A 26310-nucleotide genomic window follows, 5' to 3' on the forward strand; every position below is an offset into this window, starting at 1 on the left:
ATGGCAAAGTGAAGTGAAATGTATTGAAAAGCAACAGGTGCCTGGGGATGGAGAAAGGTGAAAGAAGAATTTAGATGGTATTTTGACAAAGAGCAAGGCAACAGAAGCATGCTCATAGATAAGCTGGAGATGAACACCATCCTCAGATTCTCAAACACTGCCGTAACTTTTGAGATTGTTTCACTACTTAAAGAACTAATGGAAATTGGGCTGCATTCCCCATGACTAGAAAAGGACAGACATTGGACTTACTTTTATAGAAAAAGGAGAAGGGCTAGGAGGAGTCTGGAAAGCACCCAGAAAAATGCTAGAAGCTATCACTAAATAAACTGTGTGCAACAATGAGTGAAGTCCAATTTGAAATTCCCGAAAGCAGACACTGTCAAAATTACCTAATTCACTCACGTAGCAGAGTAACAGGCCCTAGGGATAACAGAGAGGCAACAGATACCCTCTCTATCAAGTGGGTTTGCAAGGCACCACGTCCTTAGTCTGGTATTTTTTAACATCTGTGTGAAGTGGCTATGCTTATTAAATCCGAAGATGACACCAAACTGAAACACACAGACCGAGGTACAGGATGAGAGCTCACACTGATCTTCACAAATTGGAAAAATGATCAGAAATGGCCGGGTGCCATTCAGCAAGAACGATGGCAGTCAATGTGCATAAATACTGAAGTGCACATAATCAGAACAGGCAAGAGCAAAGTACACTCAGCAAAAGAAGAGCTGGGAGTGTTAATGAATCACAAGACAGTAATGTCTGCCTTTTTCATAGCAGCATGGCACCCTAAGGTAATGGATGAAGAGGCTGCAAGACATGCAGACTGAGAGTCTCAGAAAGGAAACTTCTACTCCAGCCTCCAGCTCTCAGTTGGAAGCTCGTGTTCATGCCACAGCATCACAGGACTGATGTGGATTAATTAGAGAGAGCCTGGAATAATGCAGTAAAAATGATGAGAGGTTTAGAAAAGCAACACCAAGTGAGCAACAAAGAAAGGATGATGAAGCTGAGGTTTTTAAAACTAAAGAACGCAAGACATTGGAGAAGCATAATAAAGGCTTTCAGATACATTAAAGCTTGATGAAAAGAGACAGGGAATAAACTTTTCCCCATGTCCCTAGTGGATAGGGAAAGAAGTAAACTGAAGCAAGGCAAATTTAAATCGGACATTAAAGAAAACAGCCTAATGCAGCTGTCCAGGTTCTTCTTATCACAATCGATTCTCCAGTTCAGTTCTCCACAAACTACACTGACACCAGCTGAGAGGATGTGTATGGGCCTCAAAATACACTGCGACTTCTACCCAGGGAAACAGGTAGCAAACTACATGTTAAGGAATCTGTGTCATAATACACTGATTCCTTCAACGTGTTCCCAAAGTTCCTGTTTCCCTGCTGCTCTAGCCACTTGTTCTCAGCCCCATGCCTGTGCCCAATGCCCTTTCAGCTGTGTCACTACAATGGTTGCAGAGCTGCAGTACTGTGAAATGAGCCAACTTCAAAACAACCTTGGGTTTGGAGGGTTTAAGAGGGCTATAACCTGGGAGTATGCAAAATCAGCATACTGCAAAGCATCTGACCCTATATAACAGACGGGTGGACCTGGGTTGCTCAGTAAATGGGGCATGCATACAAGTTCTTACACTCAGAAATTGTTTACATGCAAAACTGAGCTGGGGATTATATACCCACCACAAACATACATGTTTTCTTATGGCTTTGTACCATGATACAGGACTGTTTCATGTCCTGTACATATCTACTGAGACCAAACAACTGGCACTTCAGTAATGGAAGTGGAACACTACGATGATAACATTCTAAAATTAAAACTTTAACATGGCTTTCTTCTAGACCTTCCCAAGCAGATAGTGGCATTTCCACTATTCTGCAGTAGATTTCAAAGCAGGTTATCCTTTAAAACTAAACACATTATGACCATGCTAATGCAATGCCCATTAAATAAACACATTTTCTACAGATCATAAATAAAAATACCTTTCAAAAATATAAAGATATCAAGACAAATATTGATGTTTATTAGGGCTATAACTACAAAAAGGTTAGCTAGCACTACCTAAATACTTAACCTTTTGGAGCTCCTTGCTGGAGTATAGTGGTCAATGTTGTACAACGCACATGTAGATCCCCAGCCTTCCACAGTACCAATTACAGTGATTACAAAGCAGGTAGGGTAAATCTGTTGTCTAAATAGCTTAGCGGTTGACCCTGAAAGTAACTAAATATGAAGGCACCGTTAATTTTAAAGACACACAGATTATGTTGCTAATACAGCTCTAACAACTGTAACAGCGAGAAAGAGCATTGCCCCAAATTACAATAACAGTCATGTGAAACAGCTTCCTACTATATCGAGTTTTAAGCTCACTTTGCTAGACCACAGATATCTCTTATTATATCCTGAAGACCTCATATGGCAATTATTTTAGCCCAAAGAAAAATTCTGCAGCACTCCACTAATTTGTAATTCTTCTGCTCTGGAGGAATAGTCCTATTCCTTCTCAAACAGTTTAAATACTGATTATTTTTTGCTGAACCCTGCAATGAAACTCCTGTCTAGAAGAGGCCATCTAAAAGCACTCCTAATATTTCTGCTGCTCAAAGAGCAATACTCTTCATGTGCTTCAGTGATTCTCTACTCAACAGGTACAACACTGAAGTAATGAGCATTATAAAACTTAATACAGTGCCATATATATTTTATGGCTCTGTAGATCCAGATCAGAGAACATCCAGATTGTTTTTACAGAACTAATGCCAGACACATTTCAAATTATTATGTATGCAATGATTCTAAGAAATTTATAACTCTTATCAAATTACAATTAAAAAATATATAGTTGAGAAAATGAACTTTTAAAATCCCAAACATTCTTTCAGGAAGGTAAAATTTCCCAATGATTTTCTAATTAGATGTTATTATGAAAGAAAATAACATGTATCAAAATAAAAAGTGTCTTGGTAAGAAGTATATTTCACTAATGCAAGTATCAGGCATTGAAAATATATGTAAATGAAAAGTCATCACACTCTACTGTTTTTACAGGACAGCCTTTAAAGAGCAGTATCATGTAGGATGAAAAGCCACATGAAAGCTCTGGACAAGGGACTGTAAAATGAGATTCTCTTATATCAGACTAACATCAGAAAAATAACTTTCCTGTGTAGCTTGCCTCTCTTTTCCCTTCTGTTTACCTATGGTAACACGATCACACAAATTTTCAAAGTATCCAAACACTTCATGATCTTTGATGTTGCCCTTATAACCAAAGAGGCGGAACGAGACTTCCGTATGTGACATTTAGATATAGAAAGATTCAAGTTACCTGCTCAAGGTTGAACAGAGGGCCTCGGGCAGCTCTGCAAACCAAAAGCAGTTCTCCTGAAGCCCAAGAGATGAAAACACAACAGGAGTCGCCTCGCAGGAACCATGTCACGTTCCAACCACTGACTGATCTCTGTAGAGAAATCACAACTCACCTGGAGTCTGACACAGAAACTTCGGGAAACAGAGGCTTACCCTGTTGGTAATCTGAGCAAAAACATCCTACTTTAGGAATACTCTCCAGAGAAAGACTAGCTTTGGATCAGTTCCAGAACAAATGGTTTTAAAAAAGTACCTTGTGTCAAAATATCTGGATTAGAAACCTGTTCAAAGTTTGTTCAACACTGTTCATTTCCACCAAACACTATGGGTTTTCTTTATCCAATTTCTCTCCCTTAGCAGCAAGTTACAGCCTGGTGTAATCATGGAGCATTAGCTCAATATCGGCCAAGTGTAGCAAGAAGAGTCTGGATGAGCACAGTTCTCTGACAGTAGTGTCACAGCTAAAGCTGACTAAGTGGCCTGGCTTCCCCTGGCTCCTGGGGAGGACTTGTCCAGGACTGCCCATCCTGGCCTCACTTAGAAAATTTTCCAAGAGAACACACTGTATTTTATTTATATTTATCTGTGTTTTCAAAGAACAGCAGCTCAAACTTCTGCATTAAATCTACAAACTCTACAGGCAGAGTAAGTGCCTGAAACCACCTGCATAGTTTCACATACACAAACCACATTTCTGTGCGAACACAAAGCTGAGAACATACAGACATGGAAAGCACAAATTTCACCAGACCTTCTTCCAAATCTAGTGGCAAGTAGTTCCATACAAAATCACTCATCTGAAGTGCATTTTAGAAGGAGCACAAAGCTCTTCAGGAACAGAGGGCAGGATACTGCCCGCTACTGCTATTACATGTTGCTTTCTGACCCACATTTGGCAGAATAAGCCTGCATGCCACTGCCACCCTGAAGTATGACTAGGCCTGTCTAAGACCAAATTTCATTACTAAATCCAGAAACCTTACCTTAAGAGCACATCTATGATTTAATTATTCTGTGCTTGGTGTCGTGGTTTGACCCCAGCTGGCAACTAAGTACCACACAGCTGCTCACTCACTGCCCTCTCTGCAGTGGGATGGGGAGGAGAATTGGAAAAATATAAAAGCCCATGGGTTAAGAACACTTTAATAATTGAAATAAAATTAAAATATTATTATAATAATAATAATGGAAAAAGATGAAGGAATAAAACCCACCTCCCAATAAACAGCAATTGCTCACCACCCGCTGACTGATGCCCATCCCATCCCTGAGCAGCGATTGGCCCCTTCCAGCCCATTCCCCCCAGTTTATATACTGAGGATAACATTCTGTGGTATGGAATATCCCTTTGGCTAGTTCAGGTCAAATAAATTTTCCATTGAGTCTATTTCTACAGAAGCAGAAATCCACTGTTTGCACAGATAAAGCCGCAGCCTTCAGTTCGTGCCAGAATATTCCCTTCATATTCAAGAAACCCAATCAACATTCTCAGAAGCTCCAATTTCAGTGCAAGTTACACGTCTTAATTTTATTTAACATGTCTTCTGTAAACTACTAAACATCATCTCCTTCAATTTCTTACAGTATGTCTCAGGCACACACAGGGATCTGCCCAGGAACACACTGCACTACCAAACATACTCCTGGTTGGGTTGTTGTGTTAACAAAGCACAACCATTCCAGCTGAATTTGCCTTGTAGATAAGGTGTAAGAGCACTGCTCAGTAAGCTTCACAATTGCCTCTAACAAGGTTTGAATGAAGGACAGAACAAATACAAACACAATTATCTTACTTCCTATTGCATTTAAGCTTTGACAAACTGGAAGCTTTCCAAATTCTCCTTCTATTTTGTGGTTAAAATAGGAAAATCCAGTCTGCTACAAATGGAGAATGGTCCAATGAAACACGTTAGCTACTGATGAATTGTCATGTCCTGAACAGCCTTGAAGCATGATGAGTCAACAAATCTGCCTGCTAAGGAAGCATCATGTATATAATGATTAAAGTTTGTGACATTAGCAAAGACCCTTCAAGAATGAAAAGTGATACAAATTGCTGCAAGCTTTGCTTTCTAAACTTCTGATTGTTCCTAAATATGACACAAATAAAATCAGTCTAAACCTATTCTTTTTTCCAGCATCCATTAAGGCCTCTTAAAAAGTCTATCCTTCAGGACAATTTGTCACATCACAAAATCAGGACATTTGCACCATGACATGCTGACATTATACTGCCCCATCAACAAGTAAATGTCACAATTTCTGACATAAACGCTGCCCTATGACAACCTTTTGTTAGCTTCAGTGATACCATATACAAATATTGGACTGTGTAATGCAAATAGAATCAAGGACACCTTTGGGACCAAAGCAGACCAGGTCTGCTCCCTTGTGTAAGCCCATGTCAGCTTATTTGCTCCCGGTTCTATGGTATCGGAGAAGCTGCAAGTGCTCCATGCTCTGATCCAGCGACACAAAAACCTTGCTTCATACCCGAACAAGAACAGTCTGACATACAAAGAGTTAGGTCATTGCAACAGTCAAGCTAAATGAAGCAGGAACAGAACTCTACAGTCAACATTTTTTAAGTGGTAATAGGGAAGGGTGAATCCAAATTAGCCTTCTAATTATTTTCTCTTTAACTTGACTATTTAAGCCATTACCTAAGTTATACGTACAGTGCCCTGAACATTTTTATTACAGAACAGACCCACTTTGCTGCACTACAGTTCCTTTTCCAAAAAAAATGAGGGAGCAGAAGGAAAGCACCATGTTTTTTTCCCCATGTGGATGTAATAATGATGTCTGCTAAAACCATGTGTCATTCCTCAGAATTATTAACATGCATATCATTCAGAAACGACAAAACCAGCTAGATGTACTAAAAAATTACAAATAAAATTGATCTTGCTTTGTTATGAGGATGAGCCTCATGCTGTCAGCAATGAGAGATGAGATATCTCTCCTAATGCTCTGGGGCTTAAATACCTTTTATAATATGGTGACTAGTGTGGTTGCAGCATTAGCCCAAGGACCTGATCCAAAACACACTGAAGCCTGCTGTTGCCTTTTACAGGCTTTGGGTTCAGTAACACTATATGGAGTGCCACTGCTCTCATAGCCAAGTGTTAGCAGAGAGCATCAGTGAATTCAGAAGAATGAGACTCCGATATAGGGAGCCTTCTACACCAGGAAAGTGATGAGGACTCAGATCTCGTTTCTCTCTGCTGAATTGATTGCCTGTGCAAGGACACTGATGCAGAAATCAATTCACTCATGCCAGCTGGTTTCTCACTATCTGCAGCAACAGTAAGTTGATCAGGATATTAATTTCCTTCAGCTGATGTGCCTTCCATATGTATCATGCTGACCCTAGTGATACTGAACAAACCAATACAGCAGCTAGAAGACGGAACAAACCAATACAGCAGCTAAAAAGATTAAATGAACCAATCTGTAGAAAGGAAGGTAGAGTACTAAGAGAGAGTAAAAAGACAAAGAAAGGCGAAAACCAACAAACCTCTGCTCAAGCTAACAAGCTTGGGGTTTCTAGATAAGCTCAATAATATAGAATGTTTAGGGAAAAAAATGAAGAGGAAAAACAGCAAGAAAGAACAATGTCGAATTCAACATTTAAAATACAATTCCAGTGATATTGCCTGTTTGTTTACCTTTCCCCATTTTATAAGTTCCTGCACCTCTTTTTTTCTATTACTGTGAATGTTCCACTAACTGTGAGACAAATCAAAGCTAAGAATCTTAAGTCAGTGAAATGGTGCTGTTTTACTCTAGCTGAGAAATTTAATCTCAGCACGGATTCCCATGGAGCCTATAGACAGTCTACTATAATGGAACGTTTTTATTGATATCCTTCAATACAATACTAAAAATGAAAAGAGAGCACTAGAAATCTTTATTTAAAAATCATGAACAGAGCAACATAAGTAAAAAAACTGAGTAATTAAATAAGTAAATAATTGCATAAGTAAGAATTAGCAAGACTTTCAAAATTCACCTTCAGCACTTCTTGAAATCTAAGAAACTTGGTCACGCCTGTTTAGTAATTGGCCTTAAAGTAACTCAAGAGATAAGGATTGATTTTTGCTTTAACAGAATCACCAGTTTTTACTGAAAAAAAGCCTAGCTTAATGATGCCATGCAAACTTGGAACCAACAAGCAGAATTTCTTGTATATATCAAAACAACTTTATTATACAGCACACCAGAAGATCAGCTGGTTTAGAGTCAAATGCTGAGACATCAAAGGCATTTTTTAGTACTTGGAAAGGGTGAGGCATTTGAATACTCTCAGGCAAACTTTCATAAATTAAAAATGAGACTCACTTGTTGATAAGAACATCTACAATTTTGGTTATGTACCAAGAGAATAATGGCTTGAATTCAAAATTAATCCTGGCTCAGATGAGGCTGTCCATTTAACGAATATTATTTATTCAGCTTTAAATAACCAAGGGAAACATTCAGGATACTTAATACTACTTCCATATGAGAGTACCGTCATCCAACACTTCTAAAAAGATGCTTTGATACATTCCATATAAACAAAAAGATATCTAAAAACTACTTTTGCCATGCATCTTTCTTTCTAGAAACAACCTTCACGCAAGAGAGATGGTACCCTTTAAACTTGCCAAACTGGTGAGAAACTTACAGTAGAAAAGAAGTACTCTTCAAATAATGTGTTGATAAGTCTACTTGTTATTTTATGTAATTTGTTGGAATTGAAATACTACTTAAATCAATATACTAAGAAATGGCTTTGAAATTCTAAAATGTAGCTATAGATCCATAAAATTTAAATCACTCAGAGGACATACCCCAAAATTTGAACTCATTTAGGTTTGGAGAAAGGATGATGTAATCAATAGGAATTCAGTACTAGCAATTTTGGCTAGCTGCTGTATTGAAGTTTGTAAGCTCATCTTCCTTCTCATTTTCATGTTTATAAACAAGGTATGTTTCTTGCACCTGAAAAGCTTTTACAGTTACCCCTGAGCCACAAATTGCTGTTGGGCGGAAAAGCTGTCTGGTGAAGGATCACAAAATATTCATCTGAGTCTGATGCTTTTCCCTATAGACATCCACAGGTCTAGCCTGGTACAGACATTCTTTATGTGCTTCTTTAGAAGCCATTCCCGTAAGACAGTATCAATTTCATGTTAGATAAAAGCACTCTAAATCTGTTCATCTTCTTTCAGTCCATGAACTGTAGTGACTGCACAGCAAGTGCACTTGCACCAGAGAAACAACCTATGCCAGAAATCAAGACCTTAGCACTTTCCTGCTTTTGACTCCCATGTTTTCAAGCTAAAGCCACAGAGCTGCAAAGGGTCCCTCCTGTGACAGCTTCACACTCGTTTGCTGTCTTTGCTTTCCTCAGCTTGTGTTTGTTTCCAAAAGAAGCTTCATTCATTTAAATTCCTGCAATAAGTAACAGCTTGTAAATATTTCATTTCATTTAAAGGGGAAAAGAATTAATTGCCCATAGGTTGCAAATAGTAATACTGAGGCATACTTGGCAAAGTCACATACCAGAATGACATCACCTAAATATGAGAATGACATGCACTAATATTTGATCTCAATCCAGACAATAAAATCCATGGTAACAGACATTTCAGAGGTTGTGTTCTGCTCACAATACCTCGTTTATGCATTAAATCGAACACTGAATAGATTATGATTATTTTTCAATTAAACCTGCATGAGCAGCAGAGTCATTCCAGTGATGGGTAATATACAAATTCTTATTAGATGGCATGTGGAGATTACAGAACTGGATGACTGGAAATGGGATTTTGAGTCTTTCAGTTCTAATTATGATCATTTAAACTCATACAGAAGCTTGACACAGAAGCAGCGTACTTTGCATCATGTACCTACTCCAAAACTAACCCCAGGTAAGTTTAAGAGATCATTTCAGAGCTTTAGGCTGGGGGCATGAGTGAAGTACACTGCTCCTGGGCCAGTTTCAATTAAGATCGTGTATTCTGGGGGCAATGTTCTTTTTTAATCATCTGCTACTGCTGTCCTCTAGAGCTACAGTTACTGCCATAAGCACAGGACTTCCTTCAGCAATGCTGCCCTGTCTGTCCAAGCCTGCAGACAACACATGACCAAGTCTGAACATCTATATTCAGTGGAATGGCAACTCTCAAACTGATGACAAGTCTGTGTCATTACTAACTATGTCTTTGAAGATCTTTTTTCCAGATGGAACTGGGAAGATGATGCTATTTAAGCCCTCAGGGGTGAGAAAGGTGATTTAATACAGAGAAGGAAATGAAGGGAGAAATAACAAAGGAGGCACACAGAGACAGAGAAAAGAAAGGAGGGATGAGACATACAAAAAAGGCAGACGGAAAAGTAACAGAAACAAAGGACAGACACAAAAGTTGCCTAAAGGGGAGCAGAGTTTCTCACTGAGTGGCAGTGACTGTGACAATCAGGTTCAATTAATAAATACAAGTCTATTCAGTTGCTACAAAAAAAAAAGCTTGCATATTTTCTGCAAACATCCACATACAACAGGCTGTGGACCAAAGACTATGAACTCTTTATACAATTTCCTGGCACACAGACTATGCCTAAAAGTGAATTTCAGTGCTCTCATCTCAATGGCTTGACTTCTGAGCTACCGACCCCTGTGAAACATCACGCTGGACTGAGCCCTGCTCCCTCAGGGAGCCTCAATACACTTCACAAAATACAGCAATGCAATAACCGGACTTGCTGGCAGTTTCTGCAGACAAGATAAAGATTATATCCTTCTCTAGCCTTACATTCCCATCTTCAGGAACAGCCTCTTTGCAGTTACGAACATTAGAGCCAAGATGTAATCCCTCAAAATAATATGGACATTGATTCGAACAGGAAGTGGAGGGTCTTCTTTTCATGCAGCTTCAGTGTTCATAAAACATCTCTTGCCTCAGTAGCACACACAAAGGAATCTCAAACATTCCTGCGTGCTTGCAGACTGATCAAGCCGAACCAAGTCCACCCGCTGATGAAGAAGGTTGCCTTTCATTCAATTCTTAAGTTGTGCCACTTCGTGCCAGTTTAAGAAGTGGCTTTCCTGCAGTTAGGTAAACTAAAGAAAAGACTTCATATTGATAATTTACCAGCCAACAACCTAGCTCTCACACTGGTTATATATGGTAGCCTGGTATCAACCATCTGCCCCAAGGGCTTTTTAAATAAAGAAATGGAACACAGGGCACAAGATGCACATACACTGAATTTAAACAACTCCGTCTCTCAAGAGTTCTCCAGGATCAATGAGATTATTAAAAGGAATACTGAGGTTCAAAGCCTTCTAAATGTAGCTCACTTTATAAAAAAGCATCTGTTTTAAAGCAGTTGGAAGAGGAAGGAAAAGGAGATCTTGTTAGTGGCCCTCAGTGCTCTGCACAGTAGCCTTTGAGAGATGCTGCATGAAGATGAACATATGTATTTCATTATGAACTGAAAACGTGTTTGCTGAGCTACATCTTACAGGTTTTAAGCAGAGGTGCCTGATTCAGACTATATTCAAGAGAACGCATCCCTTCTGAATCTTCCTTCGCAGAAAGTGGTGGGAACCAACAGCTTAATCAGTGAATCACAAAGTGGGTTTCATGGAGCTACAGAAATGTTGCCTGGCCGATGTGCAACATACTTTCTTGTTTCTCTTCTTTACAGTGCTTTTAGACAGAGTTTAATAGTAATATCTGTGACCAAGAGAAAACTCAAACATTGACAGTGGGGTGCTTGCCCCAAAAATACGGGCACTGACTCTGACAGTACTGGCCTCCCCCAGTCACAGGGAAAGAAAAGCTCAGAACCACCAATAGTAACAGCTTTCCAATTCTCTGTCCCCTAGAACAAGCACCACCAAGTTCACTGTCAGTCCTCTGTAGTCTGTCAGTGGTGCTCAGGACACAGCTCCCACTCTGAAGCCACCATACTCCCAACACAGATGTTTTGCATCGTTTCTGTTCAGTTTGTACTCACTCAGGGGAAAGAACATGTTTCAAGACTGCTCTAAAAGCAGCTGAGACCTTTTGACATGCTTGCCATTATGTGGTTGGGTAACAGGCAGGGAAACAGAGGAAACCACTGATTAAAAGCCAAACAAATTAGCAAAATAAGAAATGGCCCTCTAAATCAAAAGCTGCAGTTCTGATGAAGTCTTACTGCCTTTGTGGGGGTATCTAAGCCTGGAAAAGCTTTTTAGTTCATATGCCTGCTTGCTTCTATGCTCTAACCACATGAAATACTACAATACTCAAGACTCCAAAGTCCTATACATATCAATTAAACTTGTATGGTTTACAAGATTAAAATGAGAGAGAGGCCAGGAGGAATGATGTTCACATAGCGTGTCCACAAACCAGTATGTAGCAGCCAAATCTAATGTGAACCCTTACTAGTCTCAACAGGGCCCCATAAAGCGTTCAGAAAGAGCACTGGGAACTTAGAGACACAAGTATATTAATATCAACCTACCATGAAGTAGGATACTGGGGTTTATTTTGTTAATAATCATTGAGATTAAAGCCTGTAAATTCGACTACACAAACACATAGCAAATCCCAGTCATTTGACCTTTACTTCCTTTCCCATTGGGGAGATCTCAGCAGGTTGAGGTGATTTGGGCAAGAGCACTGGTGCTTCTGCACCACCCAACTGCATGTGGTTATGGGTCTCCAGCACCACCAGCCAGGTCCCTGGACATCTCCAGGCATTTGCTGCTACAAATCTCCCCAGGGTTCACCTCGTGAGCTCTGTAACCAGCTGAATGTTGGAGCACTGTGTATATGCACAACATCCTGATGGGTGCCCATTGCCAGTGGTGGTAACTGACTGGAAAAGATCTCTGTGCACACAGAAAGTAACCCACCTGTGGCTGGCACGTGTTGCTTTTGTATGTTTTATTTCTGGTTTTATGCCTCATCCATGGAGCCCCTCAAAAACCATGCATAAAAATGAGCTGCTCCTACAAACAGTTTCACAAGTTTGCTCAGGGTTATACTCTTATCTCTACTTGTGTTAACACTGATGCCCATTTAGGCTGAACATCCAACGCAATACCTTGGAGCACAAAAGAACCAAGAAAGGAATATTCTGCTTTCCATAAACGGCAAGGTTTAACAAGTCCTGCTGCAGATTCAGACACCTTAGACCCACAAGTGGTTCTAATCCTCTGGAAAGAGCAGGTTACAAGGTATATTTTCTGCTAGCAAACACAGGAAAAATCTCTTATTGTATTTAGACCCGGGAGGATATTACGGCAATCATCCATCCCCTGATACAACTGTGTTTTCAATGAAGAAACAACTATTTCTTCAGAATCAGTCACATTTAACACTGTGAAACACTGCCCAAAGCTCAAACAGTGATTCCAACATATTCCTCTCACCCTCCAGCTCCTTCCCCTTGGGCGTCTGTCTTGCAGTGACAATTGCTGGTGAGGCAAGCATGGGAATGCATTAACCATGAACAGGCTGTTCTTCAATACCCGAGAAAAGCAACTTTTCTTTGCTGTAGCTCGGTTGAGGGGGGCAGGCTGCACACTGCTAGAATTCAGAGGTGGAACAGCTCAATCCTCAATCATCATCTTTATTTATTGGTATTACACAAGCACCTAATGCCACCAACTCAGAGCACAGCTCCCGTGCACATCTTGCTCATTCACATGCAGGGGGAAGACTGCTCTCACCCTGTGGCACTGCCAGTCTGGGGAGCAGAAAAGAGGCAGTAACAGGGATTAAAATGTGTTTTCAGAGAGTGTAGCTTGCCATCTCCTAGAACTGAACACCCTGGCCAGGGAACATGGGCCTACTGCTCAGCAGGAATAACGACACATGACAGTAGTTGGTGCTTGGAAATAAGCTTCTATGCCACTTCATGCAGTTATTGTAACTCCAGTGAGCTTCCAAAGACCACAGAAGAAACAAAGTTCATAAAAAGAATGGTAAAAAACCAAAACCCAAAACATTGAATGCATCTACTTTATCTGGTAGAGAACTTTTAAGAATGTTATTGCACAGAAACCACAGAAATGAGCTGTTTTGCTAGTGACTGAGTTATTTAAGTGTTTTTATGACTTAAGAAATATTTACTGTTCTGTGGTTTTCTTCTTAGAAAACACAGATAATCATGATGACATTACAGAGATTAGAAGGAAGCCGGAAATGAACAATAACCTCTGTATGTATGCACATTTCTAACAATGTGCCAGTCAAATGTATGGTGGGTATGTACTACTATGTGTAGGTACTGTCCTACGCAGATGGTGCAATTAAAGAGCTAGAAAAAGTGAGTTATAAAATAAAATTCTAAAGAGAAATTATTATTAGTCTGCAAGAGTAGGAAAGGTACAAACACTGAGAAAGAAGCAGTTATTTCAGTATACTGGTAAACAAGGGCAAAAAAAATCATGTTAAATACAGGTTGAGTTTCACTGAGCATGTTTTTAGTCACATAATCTTAAGTCTATTCAATGATCTTTAAGTGCCAGAGTCTAGGCATTTAAATTAAACTGGACTACACATTAAAAGGAGCCTTGATCAAAACAAACATCAGAACAAGCAGATAAGTTTGTGTGACCTGTGAGAGCCTTTTCTCCTCTAATCCCTAGACTGTACTGTGAAGCAGCCAAAGGAACAAAGAAACCATAGATGTGATTTTCTATGGTCCTGCCTCTTTTAGGTGTTACGGTGCTAAGCATTACTTTTCTATTGAAGTGCACAGCTTACTTAGAGCAACAGCAATCCTAAGACATAGGGAAGTACCATTATTATTGCAGGTAGCAAACTGAGGCACAAAATCACCTACGTAATGCAAGTGCTATTTCAGAGGATACTGGCGAGGTAATTGGCAAAGTTCCTTGGTACTCCTATTCAGCTTCAATTGAACCCAACAGCTGTTCATTTGGAACCTCACACTCTACCTCTGGCCAAACCTTGGGTTTCCCTGAGGCATCACCATGAATAGCGCAGCACTGCTCTAGAGCTCGCAGACACGGTGACAGGGCTGGGTGAGTATCACCAGCTCTGTTAAAGGACACACATTCTCAGTCCTGCCAGACAGCAGCACCTCAGCATCTCTCTTTCCTCAACAGCCTCACTCAGGGCTAATGAAATCCAGTAGGATCCAGAAACACAGCACTTCTCCACTCACCTTACCAAAGCAGATGTGCCAGCACACACCTGTGACACGGAGCATTTCAGAGCACACAGTGGCAACTCCTTTGAAACACAGCATCCCACAGGAGGTGACACTGCCCTCCTCACCCCTGCACAACAGCACTGGGGCCAGAGGGCTCACCCAGCAGAAGGGTGTCATTGCCCCTCTTGCAAAGGAGAGTTGATACACACATCTCCTGCCAGAACAGAGACTCACAACACTTACTGCTAAAACTGTTCCACTTTTCCTTGGCACATTGCAGATCTACTGGTTTGGACAAAAGTGAGAGCCAGAAAAACATATCTATATACACACATACATGCAAAGGAGGCATGTTTCTAAACTCCTGATTAATTCTCATGTCAGAGGGGAAATTTCAGGCCCTGCCCCCATGACTGCTTATGTATGAATATTCCAAGTCATTAGGAAGAAAAAAATACCTAAACAGCTGCTGGAGCAGCCCTTGCACTGAAACTGAGACCTTTGTGTAATCTCTGTCAGTGTACATCCTTTAAGCATACAATTCTGCTTCTCGGGGATGTATGTAGATAAAACTGTAATTATAAAATCTTTACAGATGCATCTGCATTTTTGCATTGGGGTTGTGCAATACCCACCACAACAGAGTCTCATTGAACTTCCAACAGCCATGTTACAGGAAGGAAGGAAAGAAATAACTGCAACAGCAACAAACTCCAGATATTTGGGTTAGGGATAACTTTAAATTATGTGTTTCATCAAAGTTAGTCATCTAGACCCCTTCCAAAAAGCAGAGAGAGATACATGTTTTCAGAGTCAAGGCATTCAAGCTTTCTCAAGCACGGCTGTTAAGATTGTCTGGGGAGAGATCAATCCAGGGACCATCTCCACCTCCTTCCTACTGCAGAAGTCCAAGCTTAGACCTGATGGCTGAAGTAAGGCACAAGTGGTTTTGTCATTGCTGATCTGTTCGAGTATAAAATGATTATTACTGAGGCAGGGGGTTGGGGATGGGAATGTCTGGTAAAGAATGTGAGACTATGAGAATAAAAATGCTGAAGGAATGTTGCAGGTCATCAAGTTTCACCCTGAGCTATGGTGAGCAGTCATATACTGCAGACTACTTTCAACCTATATTTTCAGCTTTTGCTTAATCAAAGTGGTGTTTTCAGAAATGAAAAGGATCCTGCTTGCACTGTACTGCAGGTTAGCTCTCCTGTGGTCTTAATTGACAGGACATGGACATGCATATTTGGACATTCAAAGCTTTAGCTTGGCATAAAAGCTCCTGTAATCTGGGCAGTTTCATGTTTTAAAGTCATAAAGTAGGTATATACCTTACACAACTTCCCATTTTAGCACAACTATTACTATTTTTCTGAAAAGCTCATCATTTTCCCCTTCTGTTCTTTCAAAAAAGAATCTAGTGGTCTATTGAATTTTAATAAAATCACGAGGGATGCCCTCATTTCTTTCTCCAAAGATCTCTATCAGTAGATTCCTAACATTGTCAACCTTGGGAAGAACGTATCAGGTTCCCACTGTGATATGTGAACCTGCAATCAACAACATAAACACATATCTAATGATTGTTATTAAGCCAGATTGGGTTTATCACGCACATGTAATACATCAGCAGTATCAGAGATAGGATTTCAATCCGGTGTCTGTCTTTAGTGTTCATTACTTAATTTCCCTACTAGATTTCAACTGTGCTTTTCCCAATGCAGGCACAGCAGTACCTGCTCAAGCTAAGGCTGCCAGTAGCTTGCTTCTAAGCCAACCAGGTAATGCCAGTTAAACCAGCAAACCAGGTAAAACCAGGTATGGCTGCAGGTGTGCAGGGCTGCGCATGGAGGAAGACTTTCAAGCATGTCTGAAACACACACTTACTAATTAAAGTATGTATCAATTTTAACTGTCTGCTTAGGGGATGAGAAGAGGTGCTCTCTCCTTCCCTCTAGCAGCTGGAACTTGCTGAAATGTGGAGAGAGCTCAGCAGGCAGCGACATGACAAGCAAGCTGTAGGGCTGGAAGAGAGACAAAATAGATGCTGGTAGAAGCAAATAAATGAAGTAAGGCATAAACCTTACTTACATCATGAAAAAAAAGGGGGGAAAAAAGATGTTAAACTCCTAAGTTACTTCAGTCACATTTAAATCGCTCCACTTTCCATGTGCGATTCTGCTGTTCCACTCCAGTATGATTATTGGGTTTGGTTTCTGTTTGCTTTTTATCGCACTATCATCTCAAGGAATTCAAAAAGAAAAACGAACTCCCTATGGGAAATCTGCCTTTCACTTTGCAGTATATCTGCCATTTATCAAAGATCTGAGCCATCAGGGTTTTTGACCTCCTTTAGTTTCATAAGAAGTAGTCTGGCTACTCCGGAAAAACAGCACCAAAACCCTACCACAAATGGACTTTTGCCCAGTTTGGATAGATAATTACATTTACCACTACAGATACTGCTACAGTAATATTGAAGTCAATGGTTTTTATAGATCCCCTCAGCACAATTTATTGCAAACTGAACAAAACAGAAAACCAATTAAATATCTGCCACAAGAATACATTTAATGATCACTGGGCTCTACAAACCATATATCATGAAACTGTATCACAAAGAGTAATATTTTCTAAATTAAACAAAGTATCTGTATATCAAATACAGAGAAGACTGGATCAGCTGAAGTTTTTGTGTGTAGCAATTTCTGGAGATATGCAATAAACCTTCCTTTCTGATAAGGTGCTGCTAAATATTAAGCCCAGAAAAAAACTGTGTCTGTATTTATGTTTATTTTCCATAACAAAGAGCTAGACGTTTATGAGGGATCATGACATCAACTCACTGGACAAATAAGTGCCTGCATGGACTTAGTATTTTGACAACAAACAAAAAAAGGAAATGCTGGCACCATAAAACAGCAGACTTGGAACTAGTTGGCCGAAGTCCTGTTCACAACACTTTAGCAGTCTGCACACAGCATGAAGAGCAGCCCATGAATCAAAATCAATTGTGAATACGAGTCTCGTTCTCCCCGTAGTTCTGCTTTGGCTTTGATTTTTGTTTTTTAAATCGGCCAGTATTAATGCACAACGGGAATTCTCCAGGAGGGTCAAAAAGAATATAGTTTTGCAAAGAAAGTTGTTTACCTAGCACAAAAAAAAGCTCCTGGAAAGACTGTAAGGTCTCTTCTAAGGAAAAGTAGGGATTTTAAAAGCTGTCATCAACTGACTGTTTTTCCCCAAATCAGAAAGGGTGGTGTATTTTTAGTAAATCTGGGAACACATGTATTCAGCTTAACACAGTAAGAGGCTATTCTTTAAGCACGCTACCTGTATACATTCCGATGCACAACTCCGTGTTATTTATCAGTTACACAAACGTCAATCATGAGCCCTTCCCAGAGTAAATGGTGCGCTGCACCACCCGTCATGTCTTCAGTTTACATTTTAAGACTGGAAAGGAAATTAGTTCCACTTGCATGAGCCTTTGTTTGAAAGTAATAGCGCACAACAGATTTCTGTGGGCATAGGGGACAGAGAGCAGAAATACTAATTGTAGGAGTTCAGTAACCAGATACACTCCTGATGTTACAACAACTAGCTTTGCGAGACTTGCATCGCCAGTGATGGTTTTAACTATGCATCCCACTGTCAGGAAAGGTCAGGGACATGCTTGTCATTTGTGGAATTTATAAATAATTATTAGAGTACAGAATAAAAGTAATGAGGACACAAAACAGGAAGCAATTTGCATGCCTCCCTGTAGAGCTCTCTCTCAACAAAGCAAGGAAGTTTACAGTGATCTTCCCAGTTATTCCAGCTCACTTTATACTCTGACCATATACTCTGCTGTGTGACCATATACTCTGCTGTGCTACTAAATCCACCATTTCTCTAATTCACAAACATTATGAGAGCATAATAAAGCACGTCAGTACCAAAAAGAAAGGGGAGAGGATCGATTTAATTTATAGCCTCCTGAGTTTCTTTCAAGACATCTCATGCAACCAAAAATCACATGCTCCCATTACTGCGGCACGGGAGGATTTACAAGACGTAAATAATTCTTTAAAGCCCCATTCAACCTAACCTCTGCCCCTTTCAAATGTATTTATTTGCCCTTGATCCACATACATGACTACTCCATGATAGCACTTCCAACGAGCTATTCATGCAGGTGAGCATCCCTCAGAGAAGCAGCTGCCCCCTCTGTTTTTATGGTTATTTGTCTCTCCATCCTGGAGTTCACAGGAATAATCCTACTGCGTATTTCTTCTTCATTTATTTTACTAGGAGAGGTGTTTAAGAGGATGTATGGTCATCTGGAGCTCATCACTGTCAAATTTTCAGCCACGCAGCTGTAAAGGGTAAAGGAACTAGTTTAGCTCCTTGGTTTACAAAGTGCTGAGTACCTCCAATGAGGTGCCAAATGTGCGTGCTGACACTTTAAGATTGCTTAGTGCCTCCTGAGGTTTGCAGGGCCTGATCCAAAACCCCACTGTTATGAATGACAGTCCTCCCCTTGCCTGCAGCATGCCTGGGACAGAACAGCACTTCATGGCTCAAGCCTGTGCTTCAGAGGGAAGGCAAGATTTACCATAGATTGAAGAACACAGGGTAAGGTGCCAGGTTTGAGAAGCACTGGGTCTTAGTGTTCCTATCTCCAAACAACACTGAGTAAAATAAGTAAATAAACAAATAAATACATATTAATATAAACAAACATTCAAGACTACCTTAAATATGTTTTGAATCAGGTACTTATTTTCAACTGTTTTAATCTCACATACATATAGGCAGCAAAACACTCTCCAAACCCTTTAAGCCCATCCTGCTTTCACTGGGCTTAATGTAGTTCTTCCACTTCTTAAAAAAAAAAAAGATGTTACAGACTGTCTTTACAAATCAGTTTTCTCTGGAAGCCTTTGTTAAAATCAGCTCTTCTTCTGGAAGCATTCAATAAAACAAAGCTAACAAGAAAAGAAAGTGCAGAAAAATGCTGACAGTCATACTGTAAAACATCCAGCGTAAAAGACTGGCTGCTGTCATCTGGGGTAAGGCAGCAAAGAGTCTTTCATTACCAGGTCACTCGTTCAAATCCAGTCTTGCTTGACAGTAATCACCTGATGGCAGCCAGAGGAAGCAACGTACTTTTAAAGTAACTCTGCAAAAGTATCTTTTATTGAATGTGTAAATACTGCAGAGAACGTCTGCAGGCATTCAGGATGAGAGCATTACCCTGCAAAACGGAATTAGCAGATAGTAACTAAGCGAACAAAAAAGAACTAAGTTGCAGCAAAGACTGTAACCACTTCCATTCATTCTGACAGTTGCTGTTTATCTTTGCTTTTGAAGAGACTACTTGATAGTATTCTCCTAAGTGAACTGTAGCGCACTGTGAAAAAGTAACAACATTTTAGCAATACAAGCCCTGACTGCAGCATCTGTTATTAAATCTTTGCAGAGCGGAGAGGAGAGACCACTAGTCATAAATGTGGATTAGCAAGGTTCTACTTATATTCCTTTTAGAGTGCAGAGTGCTTTGCATGAAAGCTGTTACTTGCCTTTTATGTTAAAAAATGAACTTATGCCAACTTTTTAATACTGAATTCTTCAAGGAAGTCGTCCTAACAGCCTGCAAGCACTGTCCACAAAACCCAGCAGCATTCTAACTGCAGAGAAATGGAGGAAGGACAAAATCAGAATAGCTGATGCTGCTGATCTGCAACATTTTCTTTTCACAGAAAATGCCCATCATCTTACGCTTCCTTCCTGAGCAAATCAAGAACTGCCTTTGAAAGTGTCAAGCTTTATGATGCTGCCTCCAACTCTGACACCTGATTATACAAGAGCACTAACACAAGTGCTCAGCATGCTCAAAGGAATCTCTGCACCCTCACCACCGGAGCCTCAGAGGCTCCATGTCTGGGTAGACTCTGAACCAAACAGGCAGAAACCAGGACCGGGGATCCTAGGGAAAGGATGATCATTCACATACATATGAGAAGCACAACACAAGCTCCCTGAACTGAGCCAAGTTTAAGTAAACTTTATGCTAAATCCACAAAGTTCAAGCAGAGTCGGAGCTTAGTTGAACTGCAGTAAAAACACTGGGGAGTTTTCCAGAAACACTAAAATCCTCCTGGAGAAAGTTGATCTTGAGCCTTCATAACGATATTTTCCTGCCTGTGAAGTTACACAGACAGTGCAAGGTGCTATGTAAGATTTACCTATGACACCCACTGTTATGATATAATGTTTCAGTGAAGGCTAAATTAGAAGCAGCAAATCCCTGAAACCGCCTGCGTAAATACACAACCAGTAATGGGTCAATACATAAAAGAAATGAAGACTAGCTGATATCGAAAGTGAGTTATACACAGATTACGGGTGCTCACCATGAGCGCTGCTGTCTAAAATGGATAATTGAGTAATACAGGCACGCTGCTTCAACTGCGAGAAGTTGTGACCACGGATGCTATAACGCAGTAACGCTGGTCCCAGCCGCGATTCCCATCCATCGGAGAGGCCGTAAAACGCCTCGGAGCGCTGCTGCTGCTCCGCACTCCGCGGGACTTCGCGGCCCGCGGCAGCAGCTGCCCCCGCGCACCGTCCGCGCCGTGCGGAAGCTCCGCGGGCCGCGCTGCTCGCCCGCTCCTGCCGCTCACCTCCACCTCAACCCTGGGGCTGCGCTTTATTTGATTCTGGGGTTGGTTTGGGGTTTTCTTTCCCCCGGGCGCTTGCGGAGCGGAGCGCGGCGCGGGGGAGATGACACAGGGCTGAGCGGATAGAGGTGAATCGATTAAACCTCGACAGTTTAACCTGGGACTTCACGCGGGGCTGGAGGAACGGATCCCCGCGCCGCAGCTCGCCCCCCTTCCTCCCTGCACAGCCCCGGGGACACGCACGGACACCGTCTCGCCGCGCCGGGGCCAAGCCTTCCTCCTCGCCCCCCTCCTCCTCCTCGCAGCGCGGCGCGCACCGCGCACCCAGCCCCTCCGCAAGATGCGCGCCCGCAAACTTTCCAAACTTTCCAAACGGAGGGTGAGCGACGCCGGCCCGGCCCCGGCGGCTCTTCGCCTCCCGCCGGCACCTCACCGGGCGCTGCTCGCCCCGAGCGCGGCCCGCGGGGACCCCCTCTCCCCGGGCCGGGCGGCGGGAGCAGCGCGCTCCGGCCGCACCGAGCGCGGCGGAGCGCAGGCGGCAGCGGCAGGGTGCGCCCCGCGAGTTGGGGGAGCAAAGCAATAGTAAGGAGAGGGTACGGGCAGAGGAACAGACAGGGGTACAGCAGGGACCCCCCCAGCCCGCCCGCACCTCCCCTCGCACTCACGCTGCTGTTCTCGCCCGTCCAGTGCACCATCGCCTGGTTGTGAGACGCGTCCCCTTTCAGCACGAAGGAGGTGCTGATGAGGGAGACCTGCTCCCGGCCCGCCGCCGAGGATGCTCTCCTGGAGTGGCTGTCCCCCGCCGCCGCCGCCCCGCCGCCCAGCCGCGGCTCTGGCGGGCTGCGCGCCCCGCGGGTCAGCACTCCGGCGGAGCGCGGGGGGCTGCAGGGCTCCGCGCAGCGCGGCGCGGTAGCGGCGCCCAGAAGCAGCAGCAGCAGCAGCGGCAGCATGTAGAGCGGCAGCGGCAGGCGCGCAGCCCCGGCAGCGCACACGCGTGTCCCGCCGCTCGCCATGGTGGCTGTGCGGAGCGGCAGTGACAGCGGGGAGGTGGCGGAGGGACACCCCGCGCGGAGGGCGGGCGCGGGGGAGGGCTGTAACCGGAGCGCGGCAGCGGCGTGCGCGGGGCTGCGCCCAGCCGGGGCGGCGCCGCCATCTGCTGGCCCGCGCGGAAACACCGGGCGGCGGCGGGGCGGGGGATGCGGCGGGTCTGGAACTCACGGACGGGCACCGGGGAACGCGGCGGGTCCCTCCCGGCGCGGCGGGAACAGGCACCGGTGGAGACGGGAGCTTGGGAAGTTTCTCGCTGCGCTGCGCGGAAAGGGTTCTGCTGAGCGCACCGGGCAAAACCCCTCGGGGCGGCCGCGCTGCAGGCCGAGGGTCGCGGTCCCTGCGGGCACAGGGGATGGCCTTGGCGTAGCCGGCAGTCCCGGGAGGCGGCAGTGGTAATGTCAGAGGGGGTCTGTCCGCAGTTGGAAGCCGAGGAACGAAGGAAGCAGGTGCAAAAACATGGTTCTTGTGATTAAGACGGGAAGTGTTACCGTGGAGCCTGGCAGCCCGGCCGGCCCTCTGCCTCTCGGCTCCGGGGAGGCACCAGGCTTCTCACTGCGTTGCCCGCTGCGGGGCCATGGGACTTGTAACTTGTGAGTGGTCCATGGAGGCACTGCTCGGGGCAGTGTCTGTGGTCACGGCCAGGAGGGGCAATGGAGGGTCGGTGCAGTGTGCAGGAACCCGGACCAGACAGGTGAAGTGGTGAACGAAGCTTTAGTATCGTAGGTGGGGTGCTCTTCCTGCTCCACCGCAGTGTGCTGCGTAACTGTGAACAGACTGGGGCTTGTGAAGCGGTCTGATGCTGTGAGAGGGAGGAGGTTAGGATCACAGGGTAATTGAGGTTGGCAGGGATCTCCGAAGATTCCTGCTCCAACCTGCTGCGCAGTCCAGGGCCAGCTCTGAAGCTGAATCTAACTTCACAGTAACATAGAGTTGCTCAGGCCTGAATGTCAGAAAACACATTTGGAAGACCACCCAGGGAAGTAATGACTCCAGCTGCTGGCAGATGCGTTTGATGACACCCAACAGGAGAGATCTGTGCTGGGTAAAACCAATGTGAGTGAAGTTAGTAAACCAGCTTTAGTTGTAATCTGCCTTTACCCTAATGGCCTAGAAAATTAGGATTACAAAGGCTTTTTCTAGGAAGATTAATAGAAAAAATAGTATCCACAGGTTTAACTATACCATTTGCGGGCCTGTGATGACTGCCATAATGACCTAAAGTAACCTGGTCATCCCAAATTCATGTAAAAACGACTTTGAACAAGCTACATGATTACATATTAGCTGTACACCTTCAGTGCTAGGAGACCTATTGCAACCTGCCCTGTTATTACTGTCATGGCTCAAGCTATAGGGCAGTTTCAAATTCAGGGTGACTCTCACATTTCAAAAGGAATAAAGATTACAAATAAAAATAATTGGGCAAAAAATCCCACATTTTTTTCCTCAGCTCCCAAGGAAGACCTCTTTCAGAGTTCCAAGTGCAGCCCCAGGGCTTCAAAATGGCCTCTGCGCAGCTGTCCCCCTCATCCCTCCAGCACAGGTTCTGAATTAACAGATGAAATGGTGCCTCCTCTGGGAATCTCCAGCTGCCAGTTTCGGAGATTCTGCCCCAAAACCCTGCCAGCCCGAGCCCCACAGCCAGCAGGAACTTGGGCTGCAGCACCACCTGGCCCAGGCTGCCAAGAGCTGCCCATGGGCCTCTTGGAAGGGGCTGTTGATTAAACTCATTCCTGAAGCACTTCACATCTTTGTAGGTAGTTAAGGTATGGCGGCTGGAAGATATCGCGATGTACGGAAAGAGAGAGCCCCTCCCTAGGTACTCTCACAAGCCCCATAGCATGAAGAGGGGAATTGTGGGGCAAGGCTGGACAATACCATAAAAGGTAAAAATTGTTAACCTGCCCTCTGATTGGGTCAGCACAGGTACTTCCGTGTGGCCGAAAGGTATAAAACACCTGCTGTTGTTTAATAAAACACTATTTGGTCATCCTCCATATTGGTGTCTGTGATCTTCTAGCCCTAAGCCAGGGGTTGGCTTAGTTCTGCAAGTCTTGGCTGAAGCAACGCAGCAACACATCTTGTGTAAAAAGCAAGTCGGTTTTATTTTTTTCCCCAAATCTTGATTTCTGGAGACCATACTGAAAGCTCAGAGAAGCTACAGGGAGCTGTCTAAAGGAAGTGAAACATGAGCGTGAGATGAGAATGATCTTTGCATGCAGTTGGTTTCCTCACAGTGTCTTTACCCTCTGAAACACTACCCTTTGTAAGAGGAAAACCACCTGGTTTTAAGTGGGCAGAAAGTTAGTTTTCCAGACAAAACCCCCTTGTCTCTCGCAAACTGGTCTCAGTGACAGCTGGTGGTCAAACGCTTGTTTGAATCATTGCTGTTTGGACATGTTCTTCAGGGGCACAGAAATTGGGCAGCGATTCAACCGCTCGCAGAAGACACATGAGCGGGAAGCGATTCCTGCTGGGGTAACTCTTGCATGTTAAGCGGGTCACCTTCCATCTTTGGCACCTCTGCACAAAAAGGGACAAGGGAAAAAATGCTGAATTGTTAAACAAACACTGACAGACCACACTTATATCAACCAGTGAGAAGAGGTGATTTATCCATTATCAGGAATTCAACAGTTTTTATTCTGACATCATGGCTTATCCTGTGAAGATTATTCAACATTTGCAGAATAACCCAAAAATACTCAGAATAGATGGAAGGGCCCGACTCCCTACATGTTAAAACTGGCATACATACGTGCATACTTCATGTGAATGAATCCAGCTGGAGTTTTGTTGTGCTTATCCATTTTGCATTCCCTACTGCTTTCAACAGGTAGGGCTCCCAGTGAGCAGCAGCTAAGAGAAGAGATGGTAACAGCCACGTTCCTAAGAGTAGAGCTCTTTATATCTGTCAGTAACTGACATTTCCTACAATGAGGCTTAAAAAGAAAAAAAAAGCAAGCAGTAACTCCAGAACTAATGAAGCCTGGTTTCCTTCAGCCTTGCATCTTTTGGTCAACCACAAGGTCTGCTTGAATCTTTTCCCACTTTCAGAATATCTTTCCCATATATCTTCGCAGGAAGCTAAAAAATCCACTAACAAAGTCCTCCTTGTCTGCCCACTCACAAAACTTGCCACTTATTTTTGTGAGCTCCCATTTGCCAATTTAGTTGAAATTGTCTTACAGGTTCAGATGTTAACCAAGGTAGATGGACAAACACACAGCCCAACTGATTGCTCACTGACAAAGAATAATTGCACAGGCCTTTTATTCTTAGGCAAGTCAATTAAAAATCTCACCAGAAGGATGCTAAAGCAGAGAGAAAAGGATGTAATTCTTACTTCTCTGTGTGAATTGCGAGACTTGAGTAGATGGGAATGAATCACTCAACCTACCACTGTGCTTGTCTCTAATTGAATCCCTTAGTATCAGGCTCTTAAGAGGTCAAGGATTAAATGGAACCAAAAGTAACTTCTCTATTTTCCCTCCTTTAGAGATTATCATAACCAAGAGAGATGGGTGGGCAATGCTATGAAAATATTGCCCCATCTCTTGTCTCTGCCACTAAGTGAAAGGCCACTTCTTCAGTGGCTGTTGAAGCTAGTTTTACATCAGACAGATTGATACACACTTACAGAATTTTGCAATCAAATAAATAATGCATATTTATTATATCTAATACACAATAATACAATGTTGTAACTCTAGAGCAGGGATATGGTAGCAATAATACCTGTATTGCATTGTATCACTATTGTGTACGCTTAATGACAGTGTAGTTTCAAAATACAAGTGTCAAACAGATCACCGTAGATCAGGGTCCAAGTGTATTAGGTAGGTTCTGTACAAAAAGAGAGAACAAAGGTTGATCCAGCCTCATGGAAATGTTTGGTTATGCAAAGGACAATCAAAATGACATACTTCTAGTCTGAAGCATGACCAGAATATTTAATTACTTCTAATTCTGTCGTGACTATTCCAGCTGAAATGCAAACAGAAAAGGACTGCCACTGATTTTT

General features: G+C 43.0%; 1 protein-coding gene across 6 annotated transcripts in view; it reads right to left on the reverse strand.

Moving 5' to 3' along the window:
* SORCS2 (sortilin related VPS10 domain containing receptor 2) overlaps positions 1–22299 on the reverse strand; it is a 548756-nt gene extending 526457 nt beyond the window's left edge. For all 6 annotated transcript variants that reach the window (XM_030491464.1, XM_030491462.1, XM_030491463.1 and 3 more), the window contains exon 1: positions 21902–22299. In XM_030491464.1, the coding sequence (XP_030347324.1) occupies positions 21902–22249 (348 nt within the window). In that variant the 5' untranslated portion in view covers positions 22250–22299. The remainder of the gene's footprint in view (positions 1–21901) is intronic.
* Positions 22300–26310: the final 4011 nt, after the last annotated feature.

The sequence above is a fragment of the Strigops habroptila genome, chromosome 7 (assembly GCF_004027225.2).
Source record: "Strigops habroptila isolate Jane chromosome 7, bStrHab1.2.pri, whole genome shotgun sequence".
Classification (NCBI taxonomy): domain Eukaryota; kingdom Metazoa; phylum Chordata; class Aves; order Psittaciformes; family Psittacidae; genus Strigops; species Strigops habroptila.